The 24,646-nt window shown below is 37.2% G+C and overlaps 1 protein-coding gene across 5 annotated transcripts in view; it reads left to right on the top strand.

The window, feature by feature from the left end:
• Positions 1 to 24,646, top strand: part of UHRF2 (ubiquitin like with PHD and ring finger domains 2) — an 84,727-nt gene that overhangs the window by 54,578 nt on the left and 5,503 nt on the right. For 4 of the 5 annotated variants that reach the window (XM_071732067.1, XM_071732069.1, XM_071732066.1 and 1 more), the window contains exons 6-12: positions 2,971 to 3,157; positions 7,349 to 7,472; positions 7,849 to 7,956; positions 10,090 to 10,194; positions 21,009 to 21,115; positions 23,220 to 23,382; positions 23,917 to 24,054. In XM_071732067.1, coding sequence (XP_071588168.1) covers positions 2,971 to 3,157; positions 7,349 to 7,472; positions 7,849 to 7,956; positions 10,090 to 10,194; positions 21,009 to 21,115; positions 23,220 to 23,382; positions 23,917 to 24,054 — 932 coding nt within the window. The remainder of the gene's footprint in view (positions 1 to 2,970; positions 3,158 to 7,348; positions 7,473 to 7,848; positions 7,957 to 10,089; positions 10,195 to 21,008; positions 21,116 to 23,219; positions 23,383 to 23,916; positions 24,055 to 24,646) is intronic. The other variant, XM_071732068.1, reaches the window with a different exon arrangement.

Genomic DNA, 24,646 nt, shown 5'->3' with positions numbered 1-24,646 from the left:
AGCAGAATTGCTGTAGAAGCCCTTCTTATTTTATTTTGCATCCCTTGCCAAATCCATCTCTAACTGTGCCGTAGCTTGCCTGATCCCATCCCTACACAACTAGTCAGTGACCCTATTTTCTTCTGAGGATACATGTCCCTGATTCCACTCTGTGTGCATTCCTGTCTTTTGCTTCACTGTCACTGGAAGGTTCTCATCAGGCCTGCTGGTCTCCTGGCTTCCCTGCCTGTTTGCTTACACATGGGAATTGAATGCTATAAGAAAAGTGTCCTTAAACAGCTGCCAGCTCTGTTCTGTTCAGGGATAAGTCCCTGAGGGCAGTTTCCCAGGGAGTCCATCTACTAATTTCTTAAACAACTGAAAGTTCTGTTTCCTAAAATTCAGGGTCCTGACTATAATTTTTTTTTTGCCCATGTCCCTCAAGATAGTGAATTCCAGCAAGTTATGGTCACTTCAGCCAGTGCTGCCACTAATTGAGCTCCCCAATTAGTCTGTGCTGGTAAGCAAGAGGTTCAGTGTAGCAGGATGCTCTGCCTCAGTGGGCTCTCCTCAGCTTCCCTTTATGATTCAATTGCTCTTTGTCTCTCAGTTTTGCACTCCTTGTCTCAGTTTCACTGTCCTTAGCCTAGAGTTGGAGAGCTTAATGGAAAGCAAAAGCATAGCAAACTCTGAACTGTAACAATCTTGAAAGTACCTAGAGAAGACCAAGTCATTATCTGTATTGCCAGATGCTCTCCTGTGTTGAAAATCATGGAGCCCAGCTTGTCTTCATCTAGGCCAAACAAAGCCCAAGCAAGAATGGAAAGATAAAAGAATTTTTATAATGAGGGAACAGGCTTTCTTGTTTTTTCCTTTGTTTCCCTTTTCTTCTTTAGTAGAGGATTTTGGAGGTACAGCTAAGTAGTTAAATTACAGCAGCCAGTTACTTTATTCTACAAAAGCCTAGTTCCATCTTTTGATCAGAGAGAATTCTGTACATTTGTCCTAGAAGGTGGGCTGGATCTTCTCCCCTCAAGCAGGGATGCCTGCTCGAGTGGTTATTCCTCAAGAGGTTGAGAGCAAAGGGACGTCTGGCCATACCTAGAAAAGGGTAAGAAATAAGAGATCTCTATATATGAATTCATAACTTTAAATCTTTAGGGTGCTTTTGAAGACTATAGTAATTGTATTATCACACTTCCTATAGGTATTATTTTAATCATTGTTCTAGATCTGGCATAAGACCTATTAATTGCTAGCACTCAAACAATTAACCTTGTGTAACAGTTATCCAGATATTCGATTGTTTGCATATTTTATTGTTAAGGTACCTTTTGTTTTGTTATCCCAACACTCTGTTTTGGTACCCTAATATCCAAATGCTCATATAATGCAATTTATGCCTTTTTAGTCTAATTTTGAAGATCCTTTGCTATTTACAATAAATCCTGTTTCATACATACACATCTTGTCTGCTATGTTGTCTCATACGGGACACCCAGAAATGGTTCTCCTCTGGTGGGGCTGTCACCTGCATTAAGTAATTATCTTCAGTGCTCCCTAAGAGTCTGGTGCACTACTTACAGCCTGCTGTGCTGATTTTCCAGCAGCTGTCAGGATGACTCAAGCTGGATCAGAACCAGCAAGTGTGATGCTTCCTGCAGTTGAAGTAAGAATGCTTCATCAGCAGGCTCCTCTCAATTGGGTGTCCAGTAATGAACAGCAGCCATGAGGCTTCCTTTGTTGTCCTGGCCTCTAATTTTCACCCATAAGCTCTGAACTTGTTCACTGCTCTTTTTCAAAGACAGCTCAGTGCAAGCAGTCAATAGAAGGGAAATTGTCCACGCCTCCTTCTTTTCTTATGAGGTTTATAGTCACTGATGGCAGTGCTCCAGTCATCCCACCAAACTTTAGTCATAGCAATTAGGTCATAGCTTTCTAACAGCAATTTAGAATTCCTCCTGTTTATTACCCGTGCTGCATGCATTGTTACAGAGACTTTTCAGTTGGGGTATTGACCATGTCACTGTGTTGATCATAGAAAAAATCCCTAATTTCCTGGGGGCATTTTGCAGGTATTTCCCTATTGGTTCCCTATTCATCAGCAGCCCCTGACTCTTTGTTACTCAAAACTCCATCCTCTTCCCTCTCTTACATCTAGTTGCTTCCACCCTTGAGCCGTAGAATCATAGTACACCAGGTTGGAAGAGACCTCAAGGATAATCTGGTCCAACCTTTCTTGGCAAAAAAACATTTCTAAGTGTTAATTCTGCTACAAGTATTCAGTATTTCTTCCCTCATCTCTTTCGTATCTTGCTTAGGCTACTAAATGTTTTTATCATGTGTAGAGGCATTTTTTCCCTAAGTGAGGAGGCAGTTCCAGTGGTATTGGCTCAGAGTGGTCTTCATGGGTCTGATTTCAAGTGAGCTGAAACAAAAAGTCATTGTTTCTTTGTGTTTAAACTAAATTGCTGCTGTGGAACTTCTGGTAATTTGAGGTTGATTGTGACACTTCTTCTGTCCAAGAGTTAAATTTAATTTAGGGGGAAGAGAGCTGTTCAAAATTGTACTTTCATCTTCATTTGACTGTTACCAGTTACCTAACTGGGATTTCTTCATGGCTGTATTTAAGATTTCAACTAGAGATAGTGTAAGGCTTCATCTGTAGGTTGCATGATATAGAACCACAGGCTTATAGAACGGTTCCAGTTGGAAGGGACTTCTAAAGGTCCCAAACCCCCTGCAGTAAGCAGGAGCTATGTTGGGAATGGGATGGGATTAAAAAAGAGAAGCTGCTGATCAGTCCTTTTCTTTACTGCTTGTTTATATAGCAGAAGAAATCCATTAGCCTAGATAGTCAAATACCTTGTTGTAAGAAAGAAGCATTTTCAGGCGGGTGGTGTTCATGTGCAGAAATACTTTCCTCATGTAAATACAAGAATGCACCTTACTAAGATACATGGCATTTGACTTTTTCTTTGTTTTTGACAGGAAAAAGTGGCCCTGAATGCAAGCACTGTAGGGCTGATCCAGATAAGGAGTGCCGTTTTTGTTCATGTTATTTGTGTGGTGGAAAACAGGATGCTCACATGCAACTCCTGTGTGATGAATGTAATATGGCTTATCATATATACTGCCTGAATCCTCCCTTAAGCAAGATACCAGAAGATGAGGACTGGTAAATATACATGGATGATTTATTTACCTTTATTGCCATTCTGTACATGGTACCTTTTTGCTAATCGAACATCATGACAGACAATACTAAGGAATTTTTTAAAATTCTGCTGTGTTTTTTATCCATTTATTTAACATAAGCCTTATGTTTTCTGTTTAGTTTATTCTTTTAAATAATCCACGGAAGAGTACTAGTAAGTTTTAATGATCATTATGAAGTTTCAAAATGAGTATGTTAATTTTTCTGATCTGGTTGTTTTTGTCAACAGTGTTTTTTCCCCAGCCTTTTAATTATTTTCAAGCTTCACTGCTTGAACAATTCTCTTACTCTCACCCTTCTCTTTCCCTGTTGCTGTCTCTCTTCTCTTCCTGTCTCTTCTTGTTGCCTCTGCTCCATTCACTTCTCCTTCTGTGGGAGGAACACCCACCATCTTGGTACTCTTCATTTCTTCAGGAAAGCCAAGATAACTAGCTTATAACTTATAAGCTTATAACTAGCAAGATAACTGTTAAATTAAAATAATTGTATATTGAAGTGAATCTGCATGGACCCATCAGTTAATTAAATTACCTTGGGCTTTGGACCACTTCTTGTCTTTATTAGCTATATACTCTTAGCGCTGTTCAAGTTTATCACCTGCCTGTGACTTACATGAGATGCTAATCCTTTATAAATGAGTAGTAAATAGAATTTTATTTTAATTAAATTTTCCGCTGCATAGACATGAATAAATATCTAAGGTGTCTATGGATACACTTTATGAAATCTCTTTGGACCTAAATTTTGTGTAAAAATCTGTGTACATGCTTTCTGAGTTTTAGTGTTCTCTGGAAAGAAAGAAAGAACTCAGTCGCCTATATCATAGTCGATGCCATAGTAGGTTTTTATTGGTCAGTGCCTCATGTTTTCTGGGGCATTGCTTTTTTCCAAATTCCTTCTGTCTTTATACCAGTGTGTGATTTAGCAGTTGAGACCATTAACACTGATAGGTGCTTCCCAGTGTGTACATTTGGCCACAGGAATACTGCTGTTGGAAGCTGATCTTTTCCTATGAAATTTCTCCACAGGCAAGAGTTGTAGTCACTGTTTTTGGAGGAAATGCTGGTTTGAAACACTATCTAAAAATATTTTCAGTACCTACTAGAAATATGTATGGGTCACTGGAACTAAAAAATAGCATTTATTTCAATATTGTCTGTGTGCCATCCACTTCTTTTTTATGCAAAATTATTAAAGTGCTTATTCAGTGATGTTTATTATACAGCATGTTAGCCTGAACTATCCTTAAGTTTTCTACTGCCAAAGCAGACTGGTCTTCAGTGCATAATATCTTCTTCCTTCCTAGTATGTGTCAACGTAAATGAGTTGATATGATGTGTTGGAAACCACTTCAGCACAGAAATGGTTTGTTACTGACTGCAGTCTGTAAGCAGTATTCTTACCTGATTGCACCTCACCTTTGGATATAGCAGCAGAGTTCTTTTTTTTACTCCCTTCATTCAAAAAATTTGGTGAGGCCATCTGTCTGGAAGTACACATCTGTTTGCTTCATCTGTTTTTCAGTTACCCCTTACTCTCAGAACCAGCTCTAACTCAGTACCCCAGCAACAGTTAAAGTCCATCTATTTCTTCAGTACCAGTCACAGGAAAGTTTCGGATAAAGTACTTGTGCTTCCAGTCACTGACCCCTCCCACAAAACTCCAAAATCCTTTGTTCTACCCTGAAAGCAATTTGTTCTCTCTAGTTTCTTCTACACCCTCAAATGCACAGAAAGTTTGATAGGCATGTCAGGGTACTGATACTGAAATCTCACCAGCCATCAGTGTCTATTTGGTTCAGCTAGTGTGCTAAAATGATCTTTGCCTACTGGGTGCTTCATTGATTTTTCAGATTCAGTATTAGTGTTCTAGTCTTCACTGGCATTCATTCTTTTTCAAAAGCATCTTCTGAAACATTCTTATGAGCTATCCTACTTTATTTCAGAGGGCTGCAGAGAAAGTTGAATAATGGAATTTATTTATAAATGTAGAAACTTAAACTGCTCAAATCTCCCTATTCTTTTCTAATAATATCACTATAAATGTACCACATAGGTCCCCAGGATTGTTTTCTTTCATATAGAAGATTCAGTGCTCTGTAGACAATCACACAACAATTAAATTGACTCTCATGTTCTTTAAAGTCCCTCAGGTCAATGTTAAGTGCACCTTTAGACCCTTCCTCTTACATTGCTCGTGCAAAAAACATGAATTTCCACAATCAGTAGATGTCTAATTAAAATAATTAAACTGTCTTGAAAAATGGCTGTCAACATTTTTAACTTGTATTTGTGAATGAAGTCACTGGGTGCTAGAGGCACTGTAATGCCTTGTGACAGGTAATTTTAGGATAAGAAGTGATGGCAGCCCTGTGCAGTTTTAATGCTTGGTCAAATGTAGAAGGAATCTGTAGAATCATAGATTGGTGATTGGTTTGTGTTGGAAGAGACCTTAATGGTTATCTCGTTCCAACCCCCCTCCGTGTACAGGGACACTTCCCACTAGACCAAGTTGCTCAAAGTGCCATCCAACCTGGCCTTGAACACTTCCAGAGCAGGGGCATCCACAGCTCCTCTGGGTAACTTGTTCCAGTGTCTTACCATCCTCACAGTGAAGAATTTCTAGTATCAAATCTAAATCTACTCTTTTTCATTTTGAAACCAATAATCCTTGCTATATCACTGCATGCCCTTGTAGAGAGTCCCTCTCCAGCTTTCCTGTCGGCCCCTTTCAGCTATCAGAATGCTGCCCAGTTGCACTGGGAAAAGCAGTGTCTCTTACCAAAGAGGAGGTCTGTGGTCTTGCTTCTTCTTGCGTACTAGGACTGACCATTAACGTCCTGACAGATTTTGCTTTAGAAGGGGAAAAATTTCCATTTAATATTTTTGTAGTGTAAAATTTAGCAAACTCTCTACAGGGGCTAAGCATGCACTTTGGGAAATGATTCTAAGTTTCTCTTGCAGGGATTAAGCCACAATGTATGTGATACAGTATTTAATATTCCAAACAAAACTCAGTTTAAAAAATATTAAGGTAATATGGTCACCCTATCAAGAGGGAGGGAATGCAATAGTTAATTCACTTGTGAATATGCATTTTGTCATATTCCTTCTTTTAATGGGTTATTGCATACTCTTTTTTTTTTAAACAACTGTAATATCATTCAAAGTCTTAGTGTGAGACAATTTCAGCATCTTGTATTATTCTTAATTTATTTTTATCTTCATAGCTTCATTGTCTTGCTGGTTTAACACCTTTATCGACATTGTGAAAGCTGCTCCTATGGTCATTAATCAGTAATTCTTCTATTCATATTCACACACAAAAGTTAATTAATAAATTCAAAACTAGTCGTAGTAGTTGATCTGAACTCCATTATCAATGTTGGTGTAGGTCAGAATTCCTGCATGAGTGGCATATGGCCAAACCCAGCCCCAGAACATGGACAATATCCTTGGCATTGACATTCCTGGAGTAGGATAAAATTTTTATTAGAAGCAGCTACTCCCTTTCTCTTTCTGCTGTCATCACTTCACACAATTACCTGCTGCTTTCCTACCAGGATGGCACTGTGTTATCTGGAGTGAGTCTCAGCATTATATTCCACTCACACACAGTGAGTGTGTAGATGCACGCACGTGTGTGTGTGTGAGTGTGTGTGTGTGTGTCTGCACGCATTACACGGTACCTTGGCTCTGTTTGGCATTCAGCTGTCTGCAATGAAATGTACTGCACTCAAAGCAAAGAATAAGGGTAAAATGGGCAGGACTTAAAAAAACAACTATGAGTACTGCTTAGCAGCATACACTAGTCTCAGCTGTCTTCTCCTTTATGTGATCTGAATGGAAGAAGACAGAATGAAGAAAGAACACAGGAGACATGTGGACTTCTTGAATATCTTGTGAGAAGGAATAATTAATTTTTTTGCCTCTAGCACTCCAAAGATACTGAAATGCCCTTTTTAAAAAGTTGACAGTATTTGCTTATGTTGGGTTCATTTTTTAAGCCATAGCCTTCAGCTGCTAAAGACTGGTATGTGTTTGCTAGCTTGAAATACTCATTCAAGATAAACAAACTGACATCATTTTGGCTACAAGAAATGTATTGCCATTATTATGAAGTAATCAAGAATTTACTGAAACCTTTTTTTAGGTATTGTCCTTCCTGCAAAAATGATTCTAATGAAGTTGTAAAGGCTGGAGAAAAGCTCAAACAGAGTAAAAAGAAAGCAAAGATGCCATCTGCCAGTACTGAAAGCCAGAGAGACTGGGGCAAGGTAGAGTGTATTTTAGAGTGAATTGTTCATGGATGTGCTGCATCTATAATTCTACCTGTATATGCACTACACAGAATTCAGTACTGGATTGCACAGACAATAAGACAGTGTTCAATCCTGCCCATTATCTACTGGCAGTTAAAGCAGTGGAAGAATTATTAAGGTGACTAGAAGTAAAAACAAACAAAAAGCCCAACCTGATCCCTCCCCCAAACCCACAAACACATATTTCTTAATTCACATTACTTTTTTAAAACTTTAACATATTTTAATATATGTATTTGTTATAAAGATTGGATTTCTTAGTATCTGCATTGAATTCACAAATAGTCTTCAATATTATAGTATTGATGAATTTGTTCTGATGTATTTTTAGGGCATGGCCTGTGTTGGTCGCACTAAGGAATGCACTATTGTTCCATCAAATCACTATGGACCTATACCTGGTGTTCCTGTTGGGACAACATGGAAATTCAGAGTTCAGGTATGTTGTTTCTGTGTCAGCTGGAGTAAGAATGATACTGAATGAGTTGAGCACTAAAACATGTTCTGGTTGACAACCAGGCCATTTCCACCAGGACTACATAAAGCAAACACATTACGATTCTATCATTGGAAGCGATACAGAGGGTAGTGAAGATTGAAATACATTGATTTTACAATACAAATTAATAAGAAGCCTGTTGCATTTGGGAAAAAAACAAATTTCACATATTAATATTCTAAGTGGGATACTTAGTGAAAAGATTCAAGTATTTTCTGAAGGGCACTTAACATGAACTGATTATACCAGGAGTTGTGGACTGTAGATTTTGAAAAAGTTAGATGATAATCACTGTAAATTGACTCCCTGTTGGGTTTTGTAGTCATACATAATGGATACTGAAATCTTCTTTTAGGCTGGTGTACAGCTTATACCAGTGTAAGCATGTACTGCTACTGAAATTAGCTGTCCATTCAGCCATTGCTGTTTCTTTCACTGTCTCATTTTCTGTTGCAAATATTTCTTTAGGCTCAAACTAGATTGGCAAAACAACTGTCAGAAAAATGATCTTGTCTGGTATAGGAGAAGAGCTGATTTTCCCAGTCCCCCTCATGTTTTCTTTATGTAAGCAGAGTGCCATTACTCAGAGAGGCAGGAATAAACAAAACAGGGAGGATGGCACAGCTTAATTTCATGCCAGTACTGACTTTTTTTATGGTTTCAAAATATCTGGTAAGCTGCAAACTTACTTTATTTTCCTGCAGCCTCTGATAGCACTGATTTTTTGGTTTATCATTAGGGTTTTTTATTATTTTTAGTCAAGAGAAATACATACTTCTTTATTTTCAAAATCAGTTATTCTTTGTCTTGTGCACGTGTTGGAGTTTGTAACTGAATGTTTTCCATAATTTTGGGAAGAACAGATACAGGTTTTTATAAAGTGCTTGAAGACAGGCAAGCCAAGAATCAAAAGCTTCTTCTGATTTTTTTTTTTTTCTGAAGTTTTCAACACTTGTTTCTCATGAGTTGAAAACAGATTTTTCTTACTCTGTTGATAGAACATTTAGCAGGCAATTTTCCTCTGATAGTGGTGCATTCCAGTAGTGTGTGAAAAATTCTAGATTTGAAAGGCCAAGGAAGTTCTAAGGCTGCTATGGTTAGCAGTAGGCATCATAGTGAAGCAGTTGCAACCTAAACTAATTGTTTTGATCCTTTATCACCTTTATGTCCATCATTAGCACTAACTTCAATACAGACCTTAGATGAAGTAGATTAAAACTGTAATGTAAAATTATGCTGCTCATCATAACAGTGATTTTATACAAAATTACCTGCTTCAGTTTTTCCAAATTCAGTTTGGATTCTTTGGGATATTTAATTGACCTGTCCTGTGTTTGAAAATCTTTTTTTGTGAAAGTAATTATCAAAAGTTGGGTTTTTGCTGGATTCCAGATTAAGGGAAGTCTCATGACTAAGAGATGTTTCTTAAAATCACTTCTGCAAACTCAAAATTGAATTTCATTTTTGTTGCTTCAACAATAACTGAAATTGTTAGTTCACCTTTTTTGTTAGGAATTGCACTGGTAACACTAGTAGTTTTCAGGTGTTTCTAATCCTCATAGGAAAAAGGAACAGAATTAGAACACTGCTATTGTCATAATATGAAGCAGAGAGTGCTAATTTTTGTATCTTTGTATGTGGACTAGGAATCAAATGCAATTACAATTTCTACATAATGATTGGGTACAAATGAAGTAATTTGTCCTTTTTCTTGTTAAAGGTTGAAATATTTTCTTCATTAGAAGTTAAACTACACTTGTTTCTTGTATGACTAATCTATTGAATGAGAAATATGCTCATCTCAGCAAAATTTTATGAGAATTTAGAGACCGTATTCTCTGTATTTCCAATTTGCTTAGTTTTTATGAAACAAACATTGCCCTTCCATATTTTTGGGTAACAGTTGTTTGGGCTTTTCTTCATTAAAAAGAAGTGGAATTCTCACCTTTAATGAGAGTCTTACATTAACTACTTACAGAGGCGCCTCTGTACAGTCTTTTAAGCAGAATGTTGATTGTAGACAGCTGGTTGGTTGAAAAAAAATGCTAGGAATTGGCTTTTTTATTTTGCCAGGTGAGTGAAGCAGGTGTTCACAGACCACATGTGGGTGGAATCCATGGACGCAGTAATGATGGAGCGTATTCACTTGTATTAGCAGGAGGATTTGAAGATGAAGTGGTATGTCATTTATCCAAGCAGTGTTTGTAAAGATAGAGTCCTGTTTGCTGTTAGTCCTGTAACTAATGCTTACACAAATGCAGACCATGAAAAAAGCCCAAAACTACTACTGATAACAAACTGAATAGTTTTTAGTATTTGGGGGAGAAATTTGTAAGCAAATCTTTCTTATGTTAAACCTAGCACTTATGCTCATACTTAAGCAAAGTAATCACCTCCAGATGGATTTCAGGTTGTTCAGGGTAGTTGAGTTTCAGTGTACTTTTGGAGTCTGAATTTAGTATTACTTAAACTCTGATAGTGTAACTCTATGCAAATAATATGTTCTAAGTTTTGCTTTGGTTATGACTTGTTGCTTTCAGGATAGATAGATACCCCTTCCTTTGAATTTCTAAATGTTTCTAAATATGTGATCGGTTTTGGTTTTGTTGGGGTGGGGTGTTTTTTTGGGGGGTTGGTTTGTTCTGTTTTAATAACGCAAGAATAAAAGGGGTATGTTACTTGATTCTATGAAGTTATGAAGGTTTTTCAGCCCTACTTATGAGTCCTTTCAGAACTTGTTAGGAAAGTCTCAGTATTTTGTACTCTGATCACCAAAGGTGCTGGAAAAAAATTGTACTTTGCTGTTAGTTTCTTAAGTAGAGCAACAAAAGCAATTATGTTGTTAAACGAAATGGTAACTGGATCTGACTTTTATCTCATTATGCTCACCAACATTTATTTATTAATAGATTACTGTCTTCTGCAACTAAATAATGTTTACACAGGGTACATTCCTTCCTGCAGTTCTGCTTCTTCAGGTGGAATTTTGAATCATGCATCAGGTGAAGGATAAAGCAGTAAGCAGTCTGGTTTTTTAAAACATGAATAGCTGTTAATCACAAGGAGGAAGGCACAGGAGAAAAAAATAAACATTTTTTTATGTTTATAAATAAACTGCTGCTGCTACAGATTATTGCCTCTGAAGGAACGTGTGTCTCCTACTGAACAAATCCCATTAGGAGGTACTTAGATTTAGGACTCATTACTACATCCTTAGAGACAACCCCAACCCAAGCTCTATAACCCTGAGCCAGTGGCTTCTGAGAACACTATTGCTCACCTGTTGTACCTGCTATGTTGTGATGCTGTAGACTTTTTTTTTCCTTTTTGGTGGTTAAACTGATGTTTCCTTATTTCTGCTGCTGTAGTTATTACGTCTAAAATATTTCATAAACTTATCTGGATCTTTTACATGTCTTTTCCAGTTCACCTAAGTGATGTTGTGATCATGTGTTTTTGTGCCCACCTGAGTATTGTCATAGTCTAGATGATACATATAATTTTGAGGAGGCATAGCTGGGGTGATGTATTGCAGAAGATACCCTAAAAATTTGAAGGAATGTCAGCTTTTTTGCAGTTCTCTAAACTAAGACTACAAAGTTTTATTTCCAGGTGCATTTTTTGAATTAGCATTTCTTCAGTTCTTTTTTCACGTACTATGTTTTGTTTCCCAATTTACTTCAATTTTCCCCATTTTTTTGGAAAAGGTTGAAATTAAATTCCTGTTGAAATAATAAAAAAGGAAATTCTGTACTTAGAGCTGTCCTGAGTACAGTATCTCATTCCACAAGTGAAACTTTTAAATAAAAATTCAGATAAAGTCCTCTGCTCACTTCTTGTCACTGTATTGTATGAGAAAAGAGAGGTGACTTTTACTTGAATTTCAATGGTGTAAGGTGGGTACTTGTGTAAAAGTTTTTACAAAACTGGAAAATAAATACATTTTGGAAGACTTTTTTTATTTTAAAAAGGATGTTTGTTAACTTGAAGCACTATTGTGCACACTGTGGACATGTACCATTTTAATGCTGTTCTTGTGTCTTTTAACACACTTATTTAACTTATTATGGTTAAGTAATTGCAAAAATATATTGCAGGAAATAGAACCCACTACCTAGCTTTCAGGTCATTCAGTTTTTATGTTGTGCCTTTGGAAACTTACTGTCCTGTAGAGTACCAGGTGAAATTTTTTTTCAAAGTACCAGTTCTGCACAAAAAGCTTAAACTCATTCTTAATTACATGCTTATAAAATGTTTGCATGTTAATCTCTCTTCTGTAATTTTTTTAACCTTGAATTTTAACAGGTGACATGGCTTACCTACATAAGACACAAAGCCTTTGGAGTCTTGAGTATGTTTTCATATCACTGATATGGTCTTGTTCTAGAGACAATAATCATAATAGGAACATTAGCTGAAGAAACTGAGAAGTCTTTCAGGAATTTAAAATCTAAGAATTATTTCAGAATAGACAAATATTTAAAAAGTAGATATTGGACATTGAAAGTGATTGTGCAGTCAGAATTTTTGCAATCAAAGTATTTTGTTCATCATATCATGTAGCTGTAGAAATTTCACTTCTGTGTTGAAAAATTGCCCTCTAGTTTTGTGTAATTGTTTTATGTATCAGGGCTAGAACTGCTGTTTATTTTCAGAAGTTTTACTATCTTCGTTTCAGCTGGAATGAGGTAATGTTATAAAGATGGTAAATGAATTGTGTGATTTACTTAGATTCTTAAGAACAGAGATTGTTTCTTCTTTAAGTGCTTCTATAGGATTTTATGGAAAATTTTCTGAGATTCAGAATCTTTTGGAGAATAATTACAGTGGTGATTGTTCACATCCTGCTGTGAAAGATTCTGAGAGTATCAAAGAGCATAGCATCTCTAGTGACTGAAAAGGAATGCCAAGCAAATATGCTCATTGCTTAGGTTTTTTTATATTTAATACCAAACCCATTCAGTGGCTGGAACTTTCAGCATCACTTTATGAAATGGCTTGCTGTCTGTTTTAGATCTTTGCTATGTTTGCATGAATCTTGTGTGTGGATAATCAGTCCCAAGGTGTCAATACAGTTATTACAGAATCACAGAATGTTAGGGATGGGAAGGGACCTCTGGAGATCATCTAGTCCAACCCTTCTTCCAGGGCAGCTTCACCTAGAGGTGGTTGCAGAGGATGACATCCATGCAGGTTTTTAACATCTTCAGAGATGGAGACTTCACCACCTCTCTGAGCAGCCTGATCCAGTGCTCTGATATGCTCAGTGTAAAGAAGTTGAAGGTTTTGAAGATTTCAAAGAGCACTGGGCCAAGGATGGAGCCCTGCAGGACCCCACCTGTCCCTCATGTTTAGATGGAACTTCCTGGGTTCAAGTTTGTGCCCATCACCTCTTGTCCTGCCACCCAGTACCACTGAAAAAAGACTGGCCCCATCTTCCTGATGCCCACCCTCTAAGTATTTATATGCTTTAAATATTTATACGCTTTGACTGCCTTCCCTCAGTCTTCTCTTCTCTGGACTAAAAAGACCCAAGTCCCTCAGCCTTCCTCATGAGAGAAGTTTTCTAGTCCCCTAATCATCTCTGTAGCCCCAACTCTTGCTTGAAATACTCCAGTTGCAATTAAGAAGTATTTATCTCAGTAGATTTGCTTGATCCTTGTGATGAGCGTGAAGTGTTTCAGAACGTCTGCTGAGTCTGCATTGCACAGTGAAAGCACCAGAGCAAGAGCCGCAGTGCCAGTTCTGTAGCAAACTGGATACTTCCATGGCTTTTAATCCAAATCAAGTTGCATTAAGAACCTCATGTCTAACTCAAAGTGGTTTATATCCAAACACCACTGGGACTGGCAGTTTACCTGGACATTTGTGTATGACCTGTAGCTTTAGCTGGTTTTACTTGTGCCATCTGAATCCAGTGTGAGTCCTGGTACTGAAGAGATGTAGTATCCTATATAAACTTTCTGAATTTTCATGTCATGGTAACTGTGTTTCCAAGGGAACTGTTCCATTCCCATCTCTGTTTATAGTACTAAGAGCCCAACAGAACTAGTTTGCTACAGCCATTACACGAAGAGTCTCTTTACTGTGAGTCACCTGGGTCGAGTATGTAGCTGAAAACCTCATACTTGCAACCATGAAATTTGCTGTTATCAAAAGCCATAATTTCCAAGGTCTAAGCACCCTACTGGTTTGACATTTGCTTAGAGCTCCAACATAATTTGAAAAATATGAGTATCTAACTTTATGGTAGCTACCAAATACCTTCCTTTAAACTCAGATGTGTAATTACTCCTCTTGTGGACATAACTTGTAGGGCGGTAGCTTTATTTCTTACTTCTTACCAATGTTTTGGATTTGCAGGACATCTCCTATTCTGCAACAGTCTCTGCTCCATCTTCTTTAATATTCCATATTGTTAGCTATCAGTCTGTAAAAGATGCTATTTAATACTAAAAAACACCTTTATTGCATTCTTTTCTGTATTTTATTGTCTCCACCATGCCTACATTATATCCAGAATTACTTTCACATTCTGAAAACCCTTATTTTGTCACAAAGATTTTATTAGATTATTTTTTGCTGCTAGTACATCTGTCAAAGTATTCTTACCTGCCTATTCATCAGCTTCTTTCATAGTGGGGTGTGGAATCTGGGTCTACTGTTCTTGTTTGTTCTTTTTTAAAGGTATTTTGCAGGACTTCACATATCTGATTGTTTCCAAAGCATTTGGGAATCAACTTGACATAAATTAATGTTGCCAATGCTTTGCAGAGCACCATTTAGCTCTTTTTTTTGTGTTTCATGCCTTCCAATAAACATTGGATCTGGAGTAAGTGCCTGGAGTAAGTGCACTGAAGGTCAGTGGCATAGGCCTTGGTTTCCATTCACAGGTGCCTAACATACTGAAATGCTTCCTGAAATTCATACATTTTCATGAGACATAAGTCATATTAGTACAATATATGTGAAGTATTATACAATTATTGAACAGTAGTACTGTAGTGAATTGCATAGTTACAATAAGAATGCCAATCTTTTCCTTTCATAAAATTCTGAAGGATCAGCAAGATTATATTAATCTTTGTTGTGTAAAACCATGAAATTCTTGCTGGACTTCATAGATTTTTCACATGAGCACTTAAAAAATTAATTCTTTTGATATTAAGCAGTATGTAAATATGGGAGATAAAGATGAAAGCAACAAATTCTAATTAAATGTATAGAATTAAATTAATGTCAAATAGTAAGTGCATGTCTTTTAGACAGGCAAAATTTTTATTTGCCTTACTTTATCTAGGATTTTAGTTGGCTAATTGAATTACTCATATAAATTTCAGGATTTTTGTACCCAGAAAATCAATCAATCAGTGACCTCCAACAGAGAGTCGAAGATAATAGTGTTGTAAAAGATGTCTTAAAATTCTTCTGTAGTTCTTAAATAAGGTCCTATTATAAAAAATTGTCTTTGGCCCCACAAAAGCTTTCTGTGAGTGGAATTTTTGGTACACCTTGTTTGAAATCTGATTTTGAATGGATCAGAAATTAATCCAGACTGGGTAGCCTGACTTGTTTACTTATTAATGGTTAGCTTAAAGGCCTTATAATTCACTATTTTGGCACTGAACATGGAAAGGAATAAAAAAAACCTCACAAGGTGGTCCACATGCAGTAGTTGTATAGTATTTCACAGAAACATAGAATTGTCAGAGTTGGAAGGCATCTCTAGAGATCATCTAGCCCAATGTTCCTGCTAAAGCAGGATTGTCTAGAGCATATTAAACAGGACTGCATCCAGGTGCATTCTGAGTATCTCCAGAGCTGGAGACACCACATCCTCTCGGGGCAGCCTGTTCCAGTGCTTTGGCACCTCACAAAAAAGACGTTTTCCCTCATGTTCAGGTGGAACCTCCTGTGTCCCGTGGGCTTGTGCCCATTGCCCCTCATCCTGTCACTGGGTACTACTGAAAAGAGTCTGACTCCATCCTCCTTACACCCACCCCCTAAATACTTTAGGCACTGGTATGGTCTTCCCTCAGCCTTCTCTTCTCCAGGCTAAAGAGTCCCAGCTCTCTCAGCTTTTCCTCGTAAGAGAGATGCTCCATTCCACAATTACCTTTTTTTGCCCTCTGCTGGACTCTCATCAGTAGTTCCCTGCCTCTCTTGAACTGGGCAACCCAGAATTGAATGCAATATTCCATCTGTGGCCTCACCAGGGCAGAGTGGAGGGGGAGGATGACCTTTCAGCCTACTCTCCACACCCTTCCTAATGAATCCCAGGATACCATTGGCTTTATTGGCCACAAGGACACATTGCTGGCTGATAGTTAACTTACTGTCTACCAGGACTTCAAGATCCTTCTCCTCAGGACTGCGTTCCAGCAGGTTAGCCCCTAACCCTAACCCCCTAACTGGGGTTTTTCCACCCCAGGTACAGGATGTTACATTTGCCCTTGTTGGAACTCACTGGATTCCTCTCTGCCCATGTCAAGCTGGATGGCAGCACAGCCCTCTGGGGTGTCAGACACCCCTCACAGTTTTGCATTATCAGCAAACTTGCTGAGTACATACTCTGTCTCTTCCTTCAGGTCATTTTTTTATTATGTTGAACGAGACTTCACCCAGTACTGACCCCTGGCAAAACCCACCAGCTACAGAGCCTGCACCATTGATCACAACCCTATTTTTCAAGTGTTGAGCAACTTCCCTCACGAGTTGATCACCTTCTACTATTCCCATCTGTGGAGCTGTCTTGCTGTTCAGAGATCCAGACTGGCTAACAGTAAAATAGTTAAATGTTTTAATCATGGAGGAATGTGCTATGATACTGCCAGGCTCTTGATGTCAAGGATGGTTTCTGGAAAGACTCAGAAACACTGATTATAATATATTTGAGCTCTGCACTGGTGCAAGTGGCTTTGTATTGCTTTGTAAATGAAATATGTCATTCCTCTTTAATTGGAATCTTTTTGCGGTGCTGAACCATGAAATTATACAAAATGAATCATAAAATTGGGCAGATACACCAGTTCTATTAGCACCTGCAGACTTGTGAGACTTTAAGGGAAATGAATGATGGCATGGTTTAGGTATCCCTACTACTTTGGGAAGAAAATCCTTTCAAATGTAACTGTCTGGGAGTTAATGCTTGTCTTGGATTTAATAAGTTCATTCGAAAAGGCTTAGTGCTTTTTTTATTTTTAATCAAAATCTTAGCCTTTATTCATCATGCTTCACATAGGTGAAACTGATGAATCTAAGGGTTGATGAACTCATGAAATTTTGGCATCTCTTGTATCAAAAATGCCAATAGGACTTTTTTTCTTTTGTTCAGACTAGCACCTGAAGCTCATCTAGAAAATGTTTGTGTTTATGGCAGCATATTTCACCAATCAATAAATGCAGTTTTTGTGTGTGTGTTGGGACCAAACTTTGAAATTTGAGCATGAACACCAGAGGTGTTAATGGAAAGAGAAAATAATTGAGAGCTGTTTTGAGACAGCTGATATTTCAGTAGCTTGAAGTAGCCAATGCCCCTGTCAGTTGCTTCCTAAAGGCAACCCAGAGAAATAATGCAGTCGGACACTTCACTGGAATTTAAAATCTTACTTTTTTCATTCTCCATTTTCTGTTAGACTTACATATCATTACGTAACAAAATTGGAATAGTGGAGTTTGGTTTAATAGAGATGACCATCTGCTTATGTTGTATGTCTGAGGCTGAGTGGCTTATAGTGTTAGAGCTTTGGGCTCATCTTCCACTCAAATGCCTCCTTATGAGATACTTGGTCAATGCTACTGTGGCTGACATTCATTTGCTGTATAACATGATCAAACTGTACAAACAGGAGAGTTAAGAAATAACTTAATGGAGACAACATAAGAGAAAGAGACATACAGAAGGCATTAAGAGAAGGCAGTAACAAAGGTCTTACTAGCTTGTGAAAGAATGTTTTGTTGCAAGGAAGTTGAATTAAACTGTGGAAAGCAGAAGAGAAATGGCAGAATTACATATTTTGAGGTAAGAAAATGGGGAGAAGACAGGAAAAAGGAAGAGAAGGGGAAAAAAAGACTTTCAATTGCATTTTTTATAAATTATTTTGTTTCTTAAAGGAAAACATGCAGACTAATAACTCCTTTTCCAACTCTTTTCTTTAACTGTTGAATGCAGAATTGACAACACTATCAGTATCTTAAGCTTTGTTTTCTGATCCTCTTGAGAAAGAAATAGCTTTTCACCTTTGCCTGTTACACACAGGCTATCAGTTGAAAATTGTTACAGATGTTAGGAAGATTCTGCATTGTTTATAGGAAAACTCCAAACTGAAAGCTACTGAGGAACTGCTTTAATGAGTCATTAATCATCAAAAGATCCCAAATAATAAGCTGTGTAGATATTCATGTCATACTTTGCTTTCAAAGTAAAACACAATAACCACGATGTAATCAAGTTCTGTAGGTCCCCCTTCAGGTCTCCAAACTACCAGTATCCCCATTTCACTACCTCTCAGGATGGACTGTATTCATACTCACACTTACTCCATTTTAAGGACTCTGTGTTTGTGCATCACTTACTCTTGCCATTCTAAATGTTCTCTCTCTACAAGCACTTAGGTATTTTCCTGAGCTTTCTTGTTTCTCTCCCTGTTTAGGACTTGCTCTCCTATCACAAATTCAGATGTCCTTCCATTTCTTGTCATTCAGTCCAGATCAGCAACCTATATGGCAGGATCTCTGTCATTTAATTCTAGGAACTGTGTGTCTTTGTTCCCCCTAATCTTTATCTATCTATCTATCTATCTAATATATCTGATGTGAAATAAGTGAATGTAGTTATTCTGGGAAATAAAGCAGATATGAGCCTCCTTTGCTCTGGGGTTGTGTGTGTTAATATATTTGATTATTATTTGATTATTTGATTCTGTAACAGTTATACTCCATAATTGTTGCATTTCTTTTCCATTTCCTTCTCCTGGATTTTCAGTTTCTCCCAAATCCATATACTTTTGCCTATTTAGACACAGAATGCTTGGTTAGTTAAAAGAAGCAAATGTAACCTATTAAGTGTGGAATCTGTCCAAGAGGAGAGCTTGGATGCCTTATACCCACACTCTCTCTTCAAGCACTCTGTTTTCTGTCTGCCTCTGCCTAGTGCCCACCCAGAAAACAACGCAGCCTTTCTCTGAAGATACTGGATAGTTGATGGTTTTAGCCCTTTTACATTTAACTCATTTTCCATAGAAGCTAGTTCCAGATAATTCATAATTATTTAATTATTAATACTGTTGCATTTTCCCTTGAGGTTTGGGGGTTTTTTTTTTGCTTAAGTCTGTGTGTTCTTGTTTTATATTTGTGTCCTCTGCCAAAAGAAGTCTGTTGAGTACTTTTTTCTCCTGAACGCTGTTCTGCGTAGTTGTTAATAAAACAGTTTGTCAAGAACCTGTCTTTTTTTGCTAATAATTTTCTCTTTCCTGCTCACATATGTAGCTTTTCTGTCTTTTTTTTTAAACATTTTCTACATATGTTATTTCAATATTTGTCTAAAAATTTGTGTCCAAAGAGAGGGGAACATCACCTTCCAGTTTTGGTTCATTTCTGCATGTGTGTCAAAAAACTACCTCAGCAGTTTCCCCGGCTCTGGCACACGATGAATATGTATTCATTTTTTTGGTTTTTTCACGAAACCCAAGTCATTCCAGTTTCATGACTTTCCAAGATGCCTCTTTCTGATGTTATGAACTCGGCAATACTTCTTTACTTAGTGTTAAAATGTAATTTTTTTTCACAGGCCTGATTCATTAAGTAAATTCATCCTCACTCATAGTACTATTATCATAACCACCTTTGTGTATCAGTGCATTTTTTTTGCCTTGGTGATCGCTGAACACTTCATTATAGCTCAATTATATGATACCTTATTTTACCTTATGTCTAGATAAATTTTGGGTGAGAAATAACTCTGTATACTGCAGAATTTCTGTTAGGTTTTCCCAACACAGAGTAAAATAAATATAATTTCTGTAATTAATCAATGGTCTTGTTCAACCAACATTTCTTTCTAACTTTTTCTTTTTCTGCTATTGTCAGTCATGAAATATCTGTAACAGTCTTGCACTGGATCCTTAATAATGTCAGACTTTTAATAGTGGTAAGAAATTGACTGAATTTTACTACTGCATACAAGTATGTTCAGATTTTTGCTATAAAAATTAATATAAACATTGTACTCCTACTATGTATTTATCTGCTACACCATGTTGCTTCATGATTTGTACAAAATCTGGATCTCCAAGGTGATATCATATTAAATATACTTGTAGAATATATATATATTTCTGTAAGTATTGGAATTTGTTAGGAACAATATTAATATCTATGACCCATTTCCTAACAAAAATTGTAATACTGGCTTTACTTATATGTATTTAGATTATGACTATTTTTAAGGTTCATAGTAAAAAATGTTACTAACCATGCTTCAAAGAGAATTATATGTAGAACTTAAAAAATGTGAATCTAAATGAACTGAAGCTCTTTCTAGTTCAGAAGAGCTGGCTCTGTTACTGCATTAAGCACCTGCCCTGCATGTAAGGCAGAGCCGTTAGTACTTACAAGCAGAAGTGATCCATCCCTGGTATTATATATTTACAAGCATTTCTAGAGCAAGTGACCACTTGATAGAATGTTTTTCCATCCTCAGATTTTTTTCTCCTCAACAGTGTTTTTTTTAAGATGCAAAAGTACGATTTTTTAAGACAGGCAATTTTTTCGTAAGAATATTCTGAGTAATATGTTCCATCCAGAGCAGTAGCTTTGTGTTGGCACAACTACTGTAAAAGGTCAGTGATGCTGAAATTAAAAACACATCTTTCCATGCCTTGGATGATAGTTTTTCTCCATCAGAGTACACAGAGCAAATGAAATTGCATTTTTTTAAAAATAGAGTTTCTTTAGTTTGAAGTGTTACAACAAAGGATAATCTTCTTGCACAGGATCGAGGGGATGAATTCACTTACACTGGCAGTGGAGGTAGAGATCTTTCTGGCAATAAAAGGATTGGAGAGCATTCATTTGATCAGACATTGACACACATGAATAGGTAAGTTTTGAAGATGAAATTGAAAACTATTTCCAAACAAAGAGCTGTGTTGCAGTGCTTTATTGAAAAGTAACATTTTGCTATACTCCTTTACTCCTGTACATTGAATTCAGTTTTGTAAACATCAGATTTTATCAAGCATTGTGTTATGGTTATTTAAAGAAATGGGCACTTCATGGAAATAGGTTGCAGTATTGCTTGTAGAGCTCGTAGTTACGTCTCTGGTTGAAATTGTTGTACAATTGCCTTCAGAGGACTCTGATTTCCTATAATGAGAAGTATGTCAAAACTCCTCAGTGGATGTTTTCTATTCTTCTTCAATGGTTAAATTGATTATGAAATGTTACTAGAAAAAATGTTTGTTTTTCCATGTTAGAAGAATTTTTTCCTATTTTGCTAGCCTTTTCTTCCATTGTAGTTTTCTACTAAAAGAAAGGAATTAGTGCTTTATGAAAAGATATGTGCTTGAAAGAGGAAATATGTGTCCAAAAGATGAATTAGACATCTGCTTACAGTGGTTTTATGTCTTCCAAAAGCCTGCCTGAACAAAGAGTTCTCCATCTTACTCTATTTCTAAGAGCATAATCTCTGTTATGCAACTGACCACTTAATACCTGTGGGATGCTGAGACTGCCTGAGATATTTTCTTTGCTAGGTATGCTTCTAAACATATCTGTAGCTGTACGCAGAATGCAAGGGGATTATTTTAAGCTTAGAGTAGAGGGAGGAAAAGGCTGAATAGGCTGATGAGAAAGGGAAGGAGGGAGGGAGAGAAGAGGGGATGTGAAGTGAACATAAACAAGGAGGAAAGGATGATGGAAGTAGGTTTAAGCAATAGGTTTTCAAGGATATTTAGTGAACAGAGCAGGCTTGCTTTAGGAAACAGAATTAAAAACTGGAATTCTGCATCTCAGCATTTGTCTGGTTTTAAAAAATGAGAAGTGGCAAAGCTGGTCTTGTAGTTTTTCAAGTGCTTGTATGCTTGGTGCTGTCCTCAGTTACTGATTTTGATACAACTTTTCAAGCACTGTCATACTGAAAATTATGATAGTTCTATGTAGCTGAATGTGTGTTTTGCTTGTCCAGATATTTTTCAGCTTTAAGTTATGTTTTTATGTAAGAAACAACTTGGAGAACAGCACTGTATGCTCGTGTCTTACCATTCTGTACAGTGTGGGTTTCATATTTGGCCTCTGGCTGTTTATGAAACATACTGTTTCTTCTATTCTGAGATCCGTGGTTTGGTTTGAGTCTGATTTTGAAGTGTTTCCCACCCCTAGTCCACTCAGCTGTGGCATTAAAATGATGGCTCGTTCTGGCAGCTTGGTGTAGTAGGTATTCCTCCTGTCTTTCTCCAGCTTTCCAGAAGAGGGTTTCATGTAGATAGTGGATAAAGGTATAAATTGGATAAAGCTTGTCCTTGAGTTAGCTACTATGATTAACTCCTGCTCTGAGAAATATCTGTATTATGTGTGAGATGTGAGTTACTTAGATTTTTTTAGAGTAGTAATTTTGTACTTTTTTCTCTATAGTGTTTTTCATCATATTTGTTACTCTTGTATACACAATTAAACAGCCTTAAAATCTGTAGTTAATGGAGACTAGAGATAGGGAAAGCTTGACTTTTAGCATAATTTTCTTTTAAAATCCTCAATGCTATTTAGGAAGGCCTTATCTTCATAGACAAGGAATATTAAATCTATTAATTTAATAGATAGTGCAGGGATCTTTAATGCAGCTGTGTGCTGCAGTCCAAAACATTGTGGAACTGAAGGAGCTGGAGTAGGGACTTGGTTGCTTCATTTCATGAATGTAATCCATGTTTCAGAATTGGTTTGTTTTATTTAGCACTTTCAGCTCAGCTTTCATCTGGAACCATGATGGCAATATATTTCATGTTGCCATTTTTTTTTTCTTACCATACATGGTAACATGCACCTCATGGCTTCCATCAGTTCTGCACTTGTTAAAAAGAATACACTGAAGAGTTCTATGCTGCTTGATAAGGCATAATTGTACAAGATTGGTATGTCAGATGTATTAATTCTCAATGATCTGTTGTGTGAAGCAGGCTAGTTTATGAAGGTTTTAAATCTCTTTCCAGGGCACTGGCCCTTAACTGTGATGCCCCACTGGATGACAAAAATGGAGCAGAGTCTAAGAACTGGAGAGCTGGTAAGCCAGTCAGAGTAGTTCGCAGTTCAAAAGGACGGCGAATCAGCAAATATGCTCCAGAGGAGGGCAACAGATATGATGGCATTTACAAGGTATTCTGATTTCTGCTGAGTGCAACATAACACTTTTCTTCAGCTGTTTTAAAAAGTCTCATATATGTTACGTTCCACATTCTTTGTCAATACTTAAAAGAAATATTTTTTTCTCCATCGTAGCTTTTTAGCCTTATCTTATTCTGCAGAGAACTGAAATAAAATTATTCGGAGCGGTAATAATAGGACATCACTCACAGTAGGATATATAAAGGTGAATGTGCAAGCTCCTTTATATGGGCTTACTGAGTCACATTCATCTCTGGACATCAAATTATTTCCTCATTTTTTCATCTGTGTCTCAGCACTTTGTGCATTTAATGATTTCTTAGCATCTGAAATAAATGTGCGTGCCTTTTAAGAGCACTGTATTTATAAAAAGAACCTAAAATTTTGTGCCTAAGGGAAGAGCTGCAGAAGAACAGTAATGCCTAACTTAATGTTCTCATTTCTTCTTGAACAGTTGAAGTATGACTATATGTGTTTGTTTGGCTTGTGATAAAATAATGGCAGTAATTTTATATTGTTCTTTAGGTGGTGAAATATTGGCCGGAAATTGGAAAGTGTGGGTTTTTAGTTTGGCGCTACCTTCTGAGGAGAGATGACATCGAGCCTGCACCTTGGACTTCAGAAGGAATGGAGCGATCAAAGAAACTGGGTCTGAGTGTACAGGTTTGAATCAGGACCCTCAGGATTGTTTTTATTCTCAGTTCCAGGAAACAGGTTCCCCGAATAGGCATCAGTTAAATTATAGCCACATTTTCCTCTGGTACTTCGCTGTGAAAGGATTTAATGCCCCAAACCACTGCAGTTTATCTGCAGACAGGAAGAATCCTGTAGTAGCAACAGAGCAGAAGGAACAGTAGATGAAGCTTTCTGCCTTGGCAGTGAATTGCATTGCATGTAAGGATTGGAAAATTCAGAGTTTCAATCCAGTATTGTCATCCTTTGGGATGAATTTCTACAAGAGACTATTGTTGCAGCTGAATCCATCTGAGAAACTGAAAAAACTGAGCGTTTCTATGTATTTTTCTCTCTGCATGACTGAGGAGTTTCTTTTCAGGCACAGAACTAAACTGACCATGAGGACTTGGGTACTGCAGAATCCATGAAAGATGGAAGGAATTAACATACTTGTTTCTGTTCTCACCAAGGCAACAGTTTTATCTTACAGCATTCCACCATCTCCAGCCTTGCCTAACTCATCTGTGTAGTTGCAAGGGAATAGATATGGCTCTGGGTTCCTTCTAACACAGTCCAGTCT

This window comes from Heliangelus exortis, chromosome Z (assembly GCF_036169615.1).
Source record: "Heliangelus exortis chromosome Z, bHelExo1.hap1, whole genome shotgun sequence".
Classification (NCBI taxonomy): Eukaryota; Metazoa; Chordata; class Aves; order Apodiformes; family Trochilidae; genus Heliangelus; species Heliangelus exortis.
The sequence above is the reverse complement of the archived record's forward strand: the minus strand, read 5'-3'. Positions and strand labels throughout refer to the sequence as shown.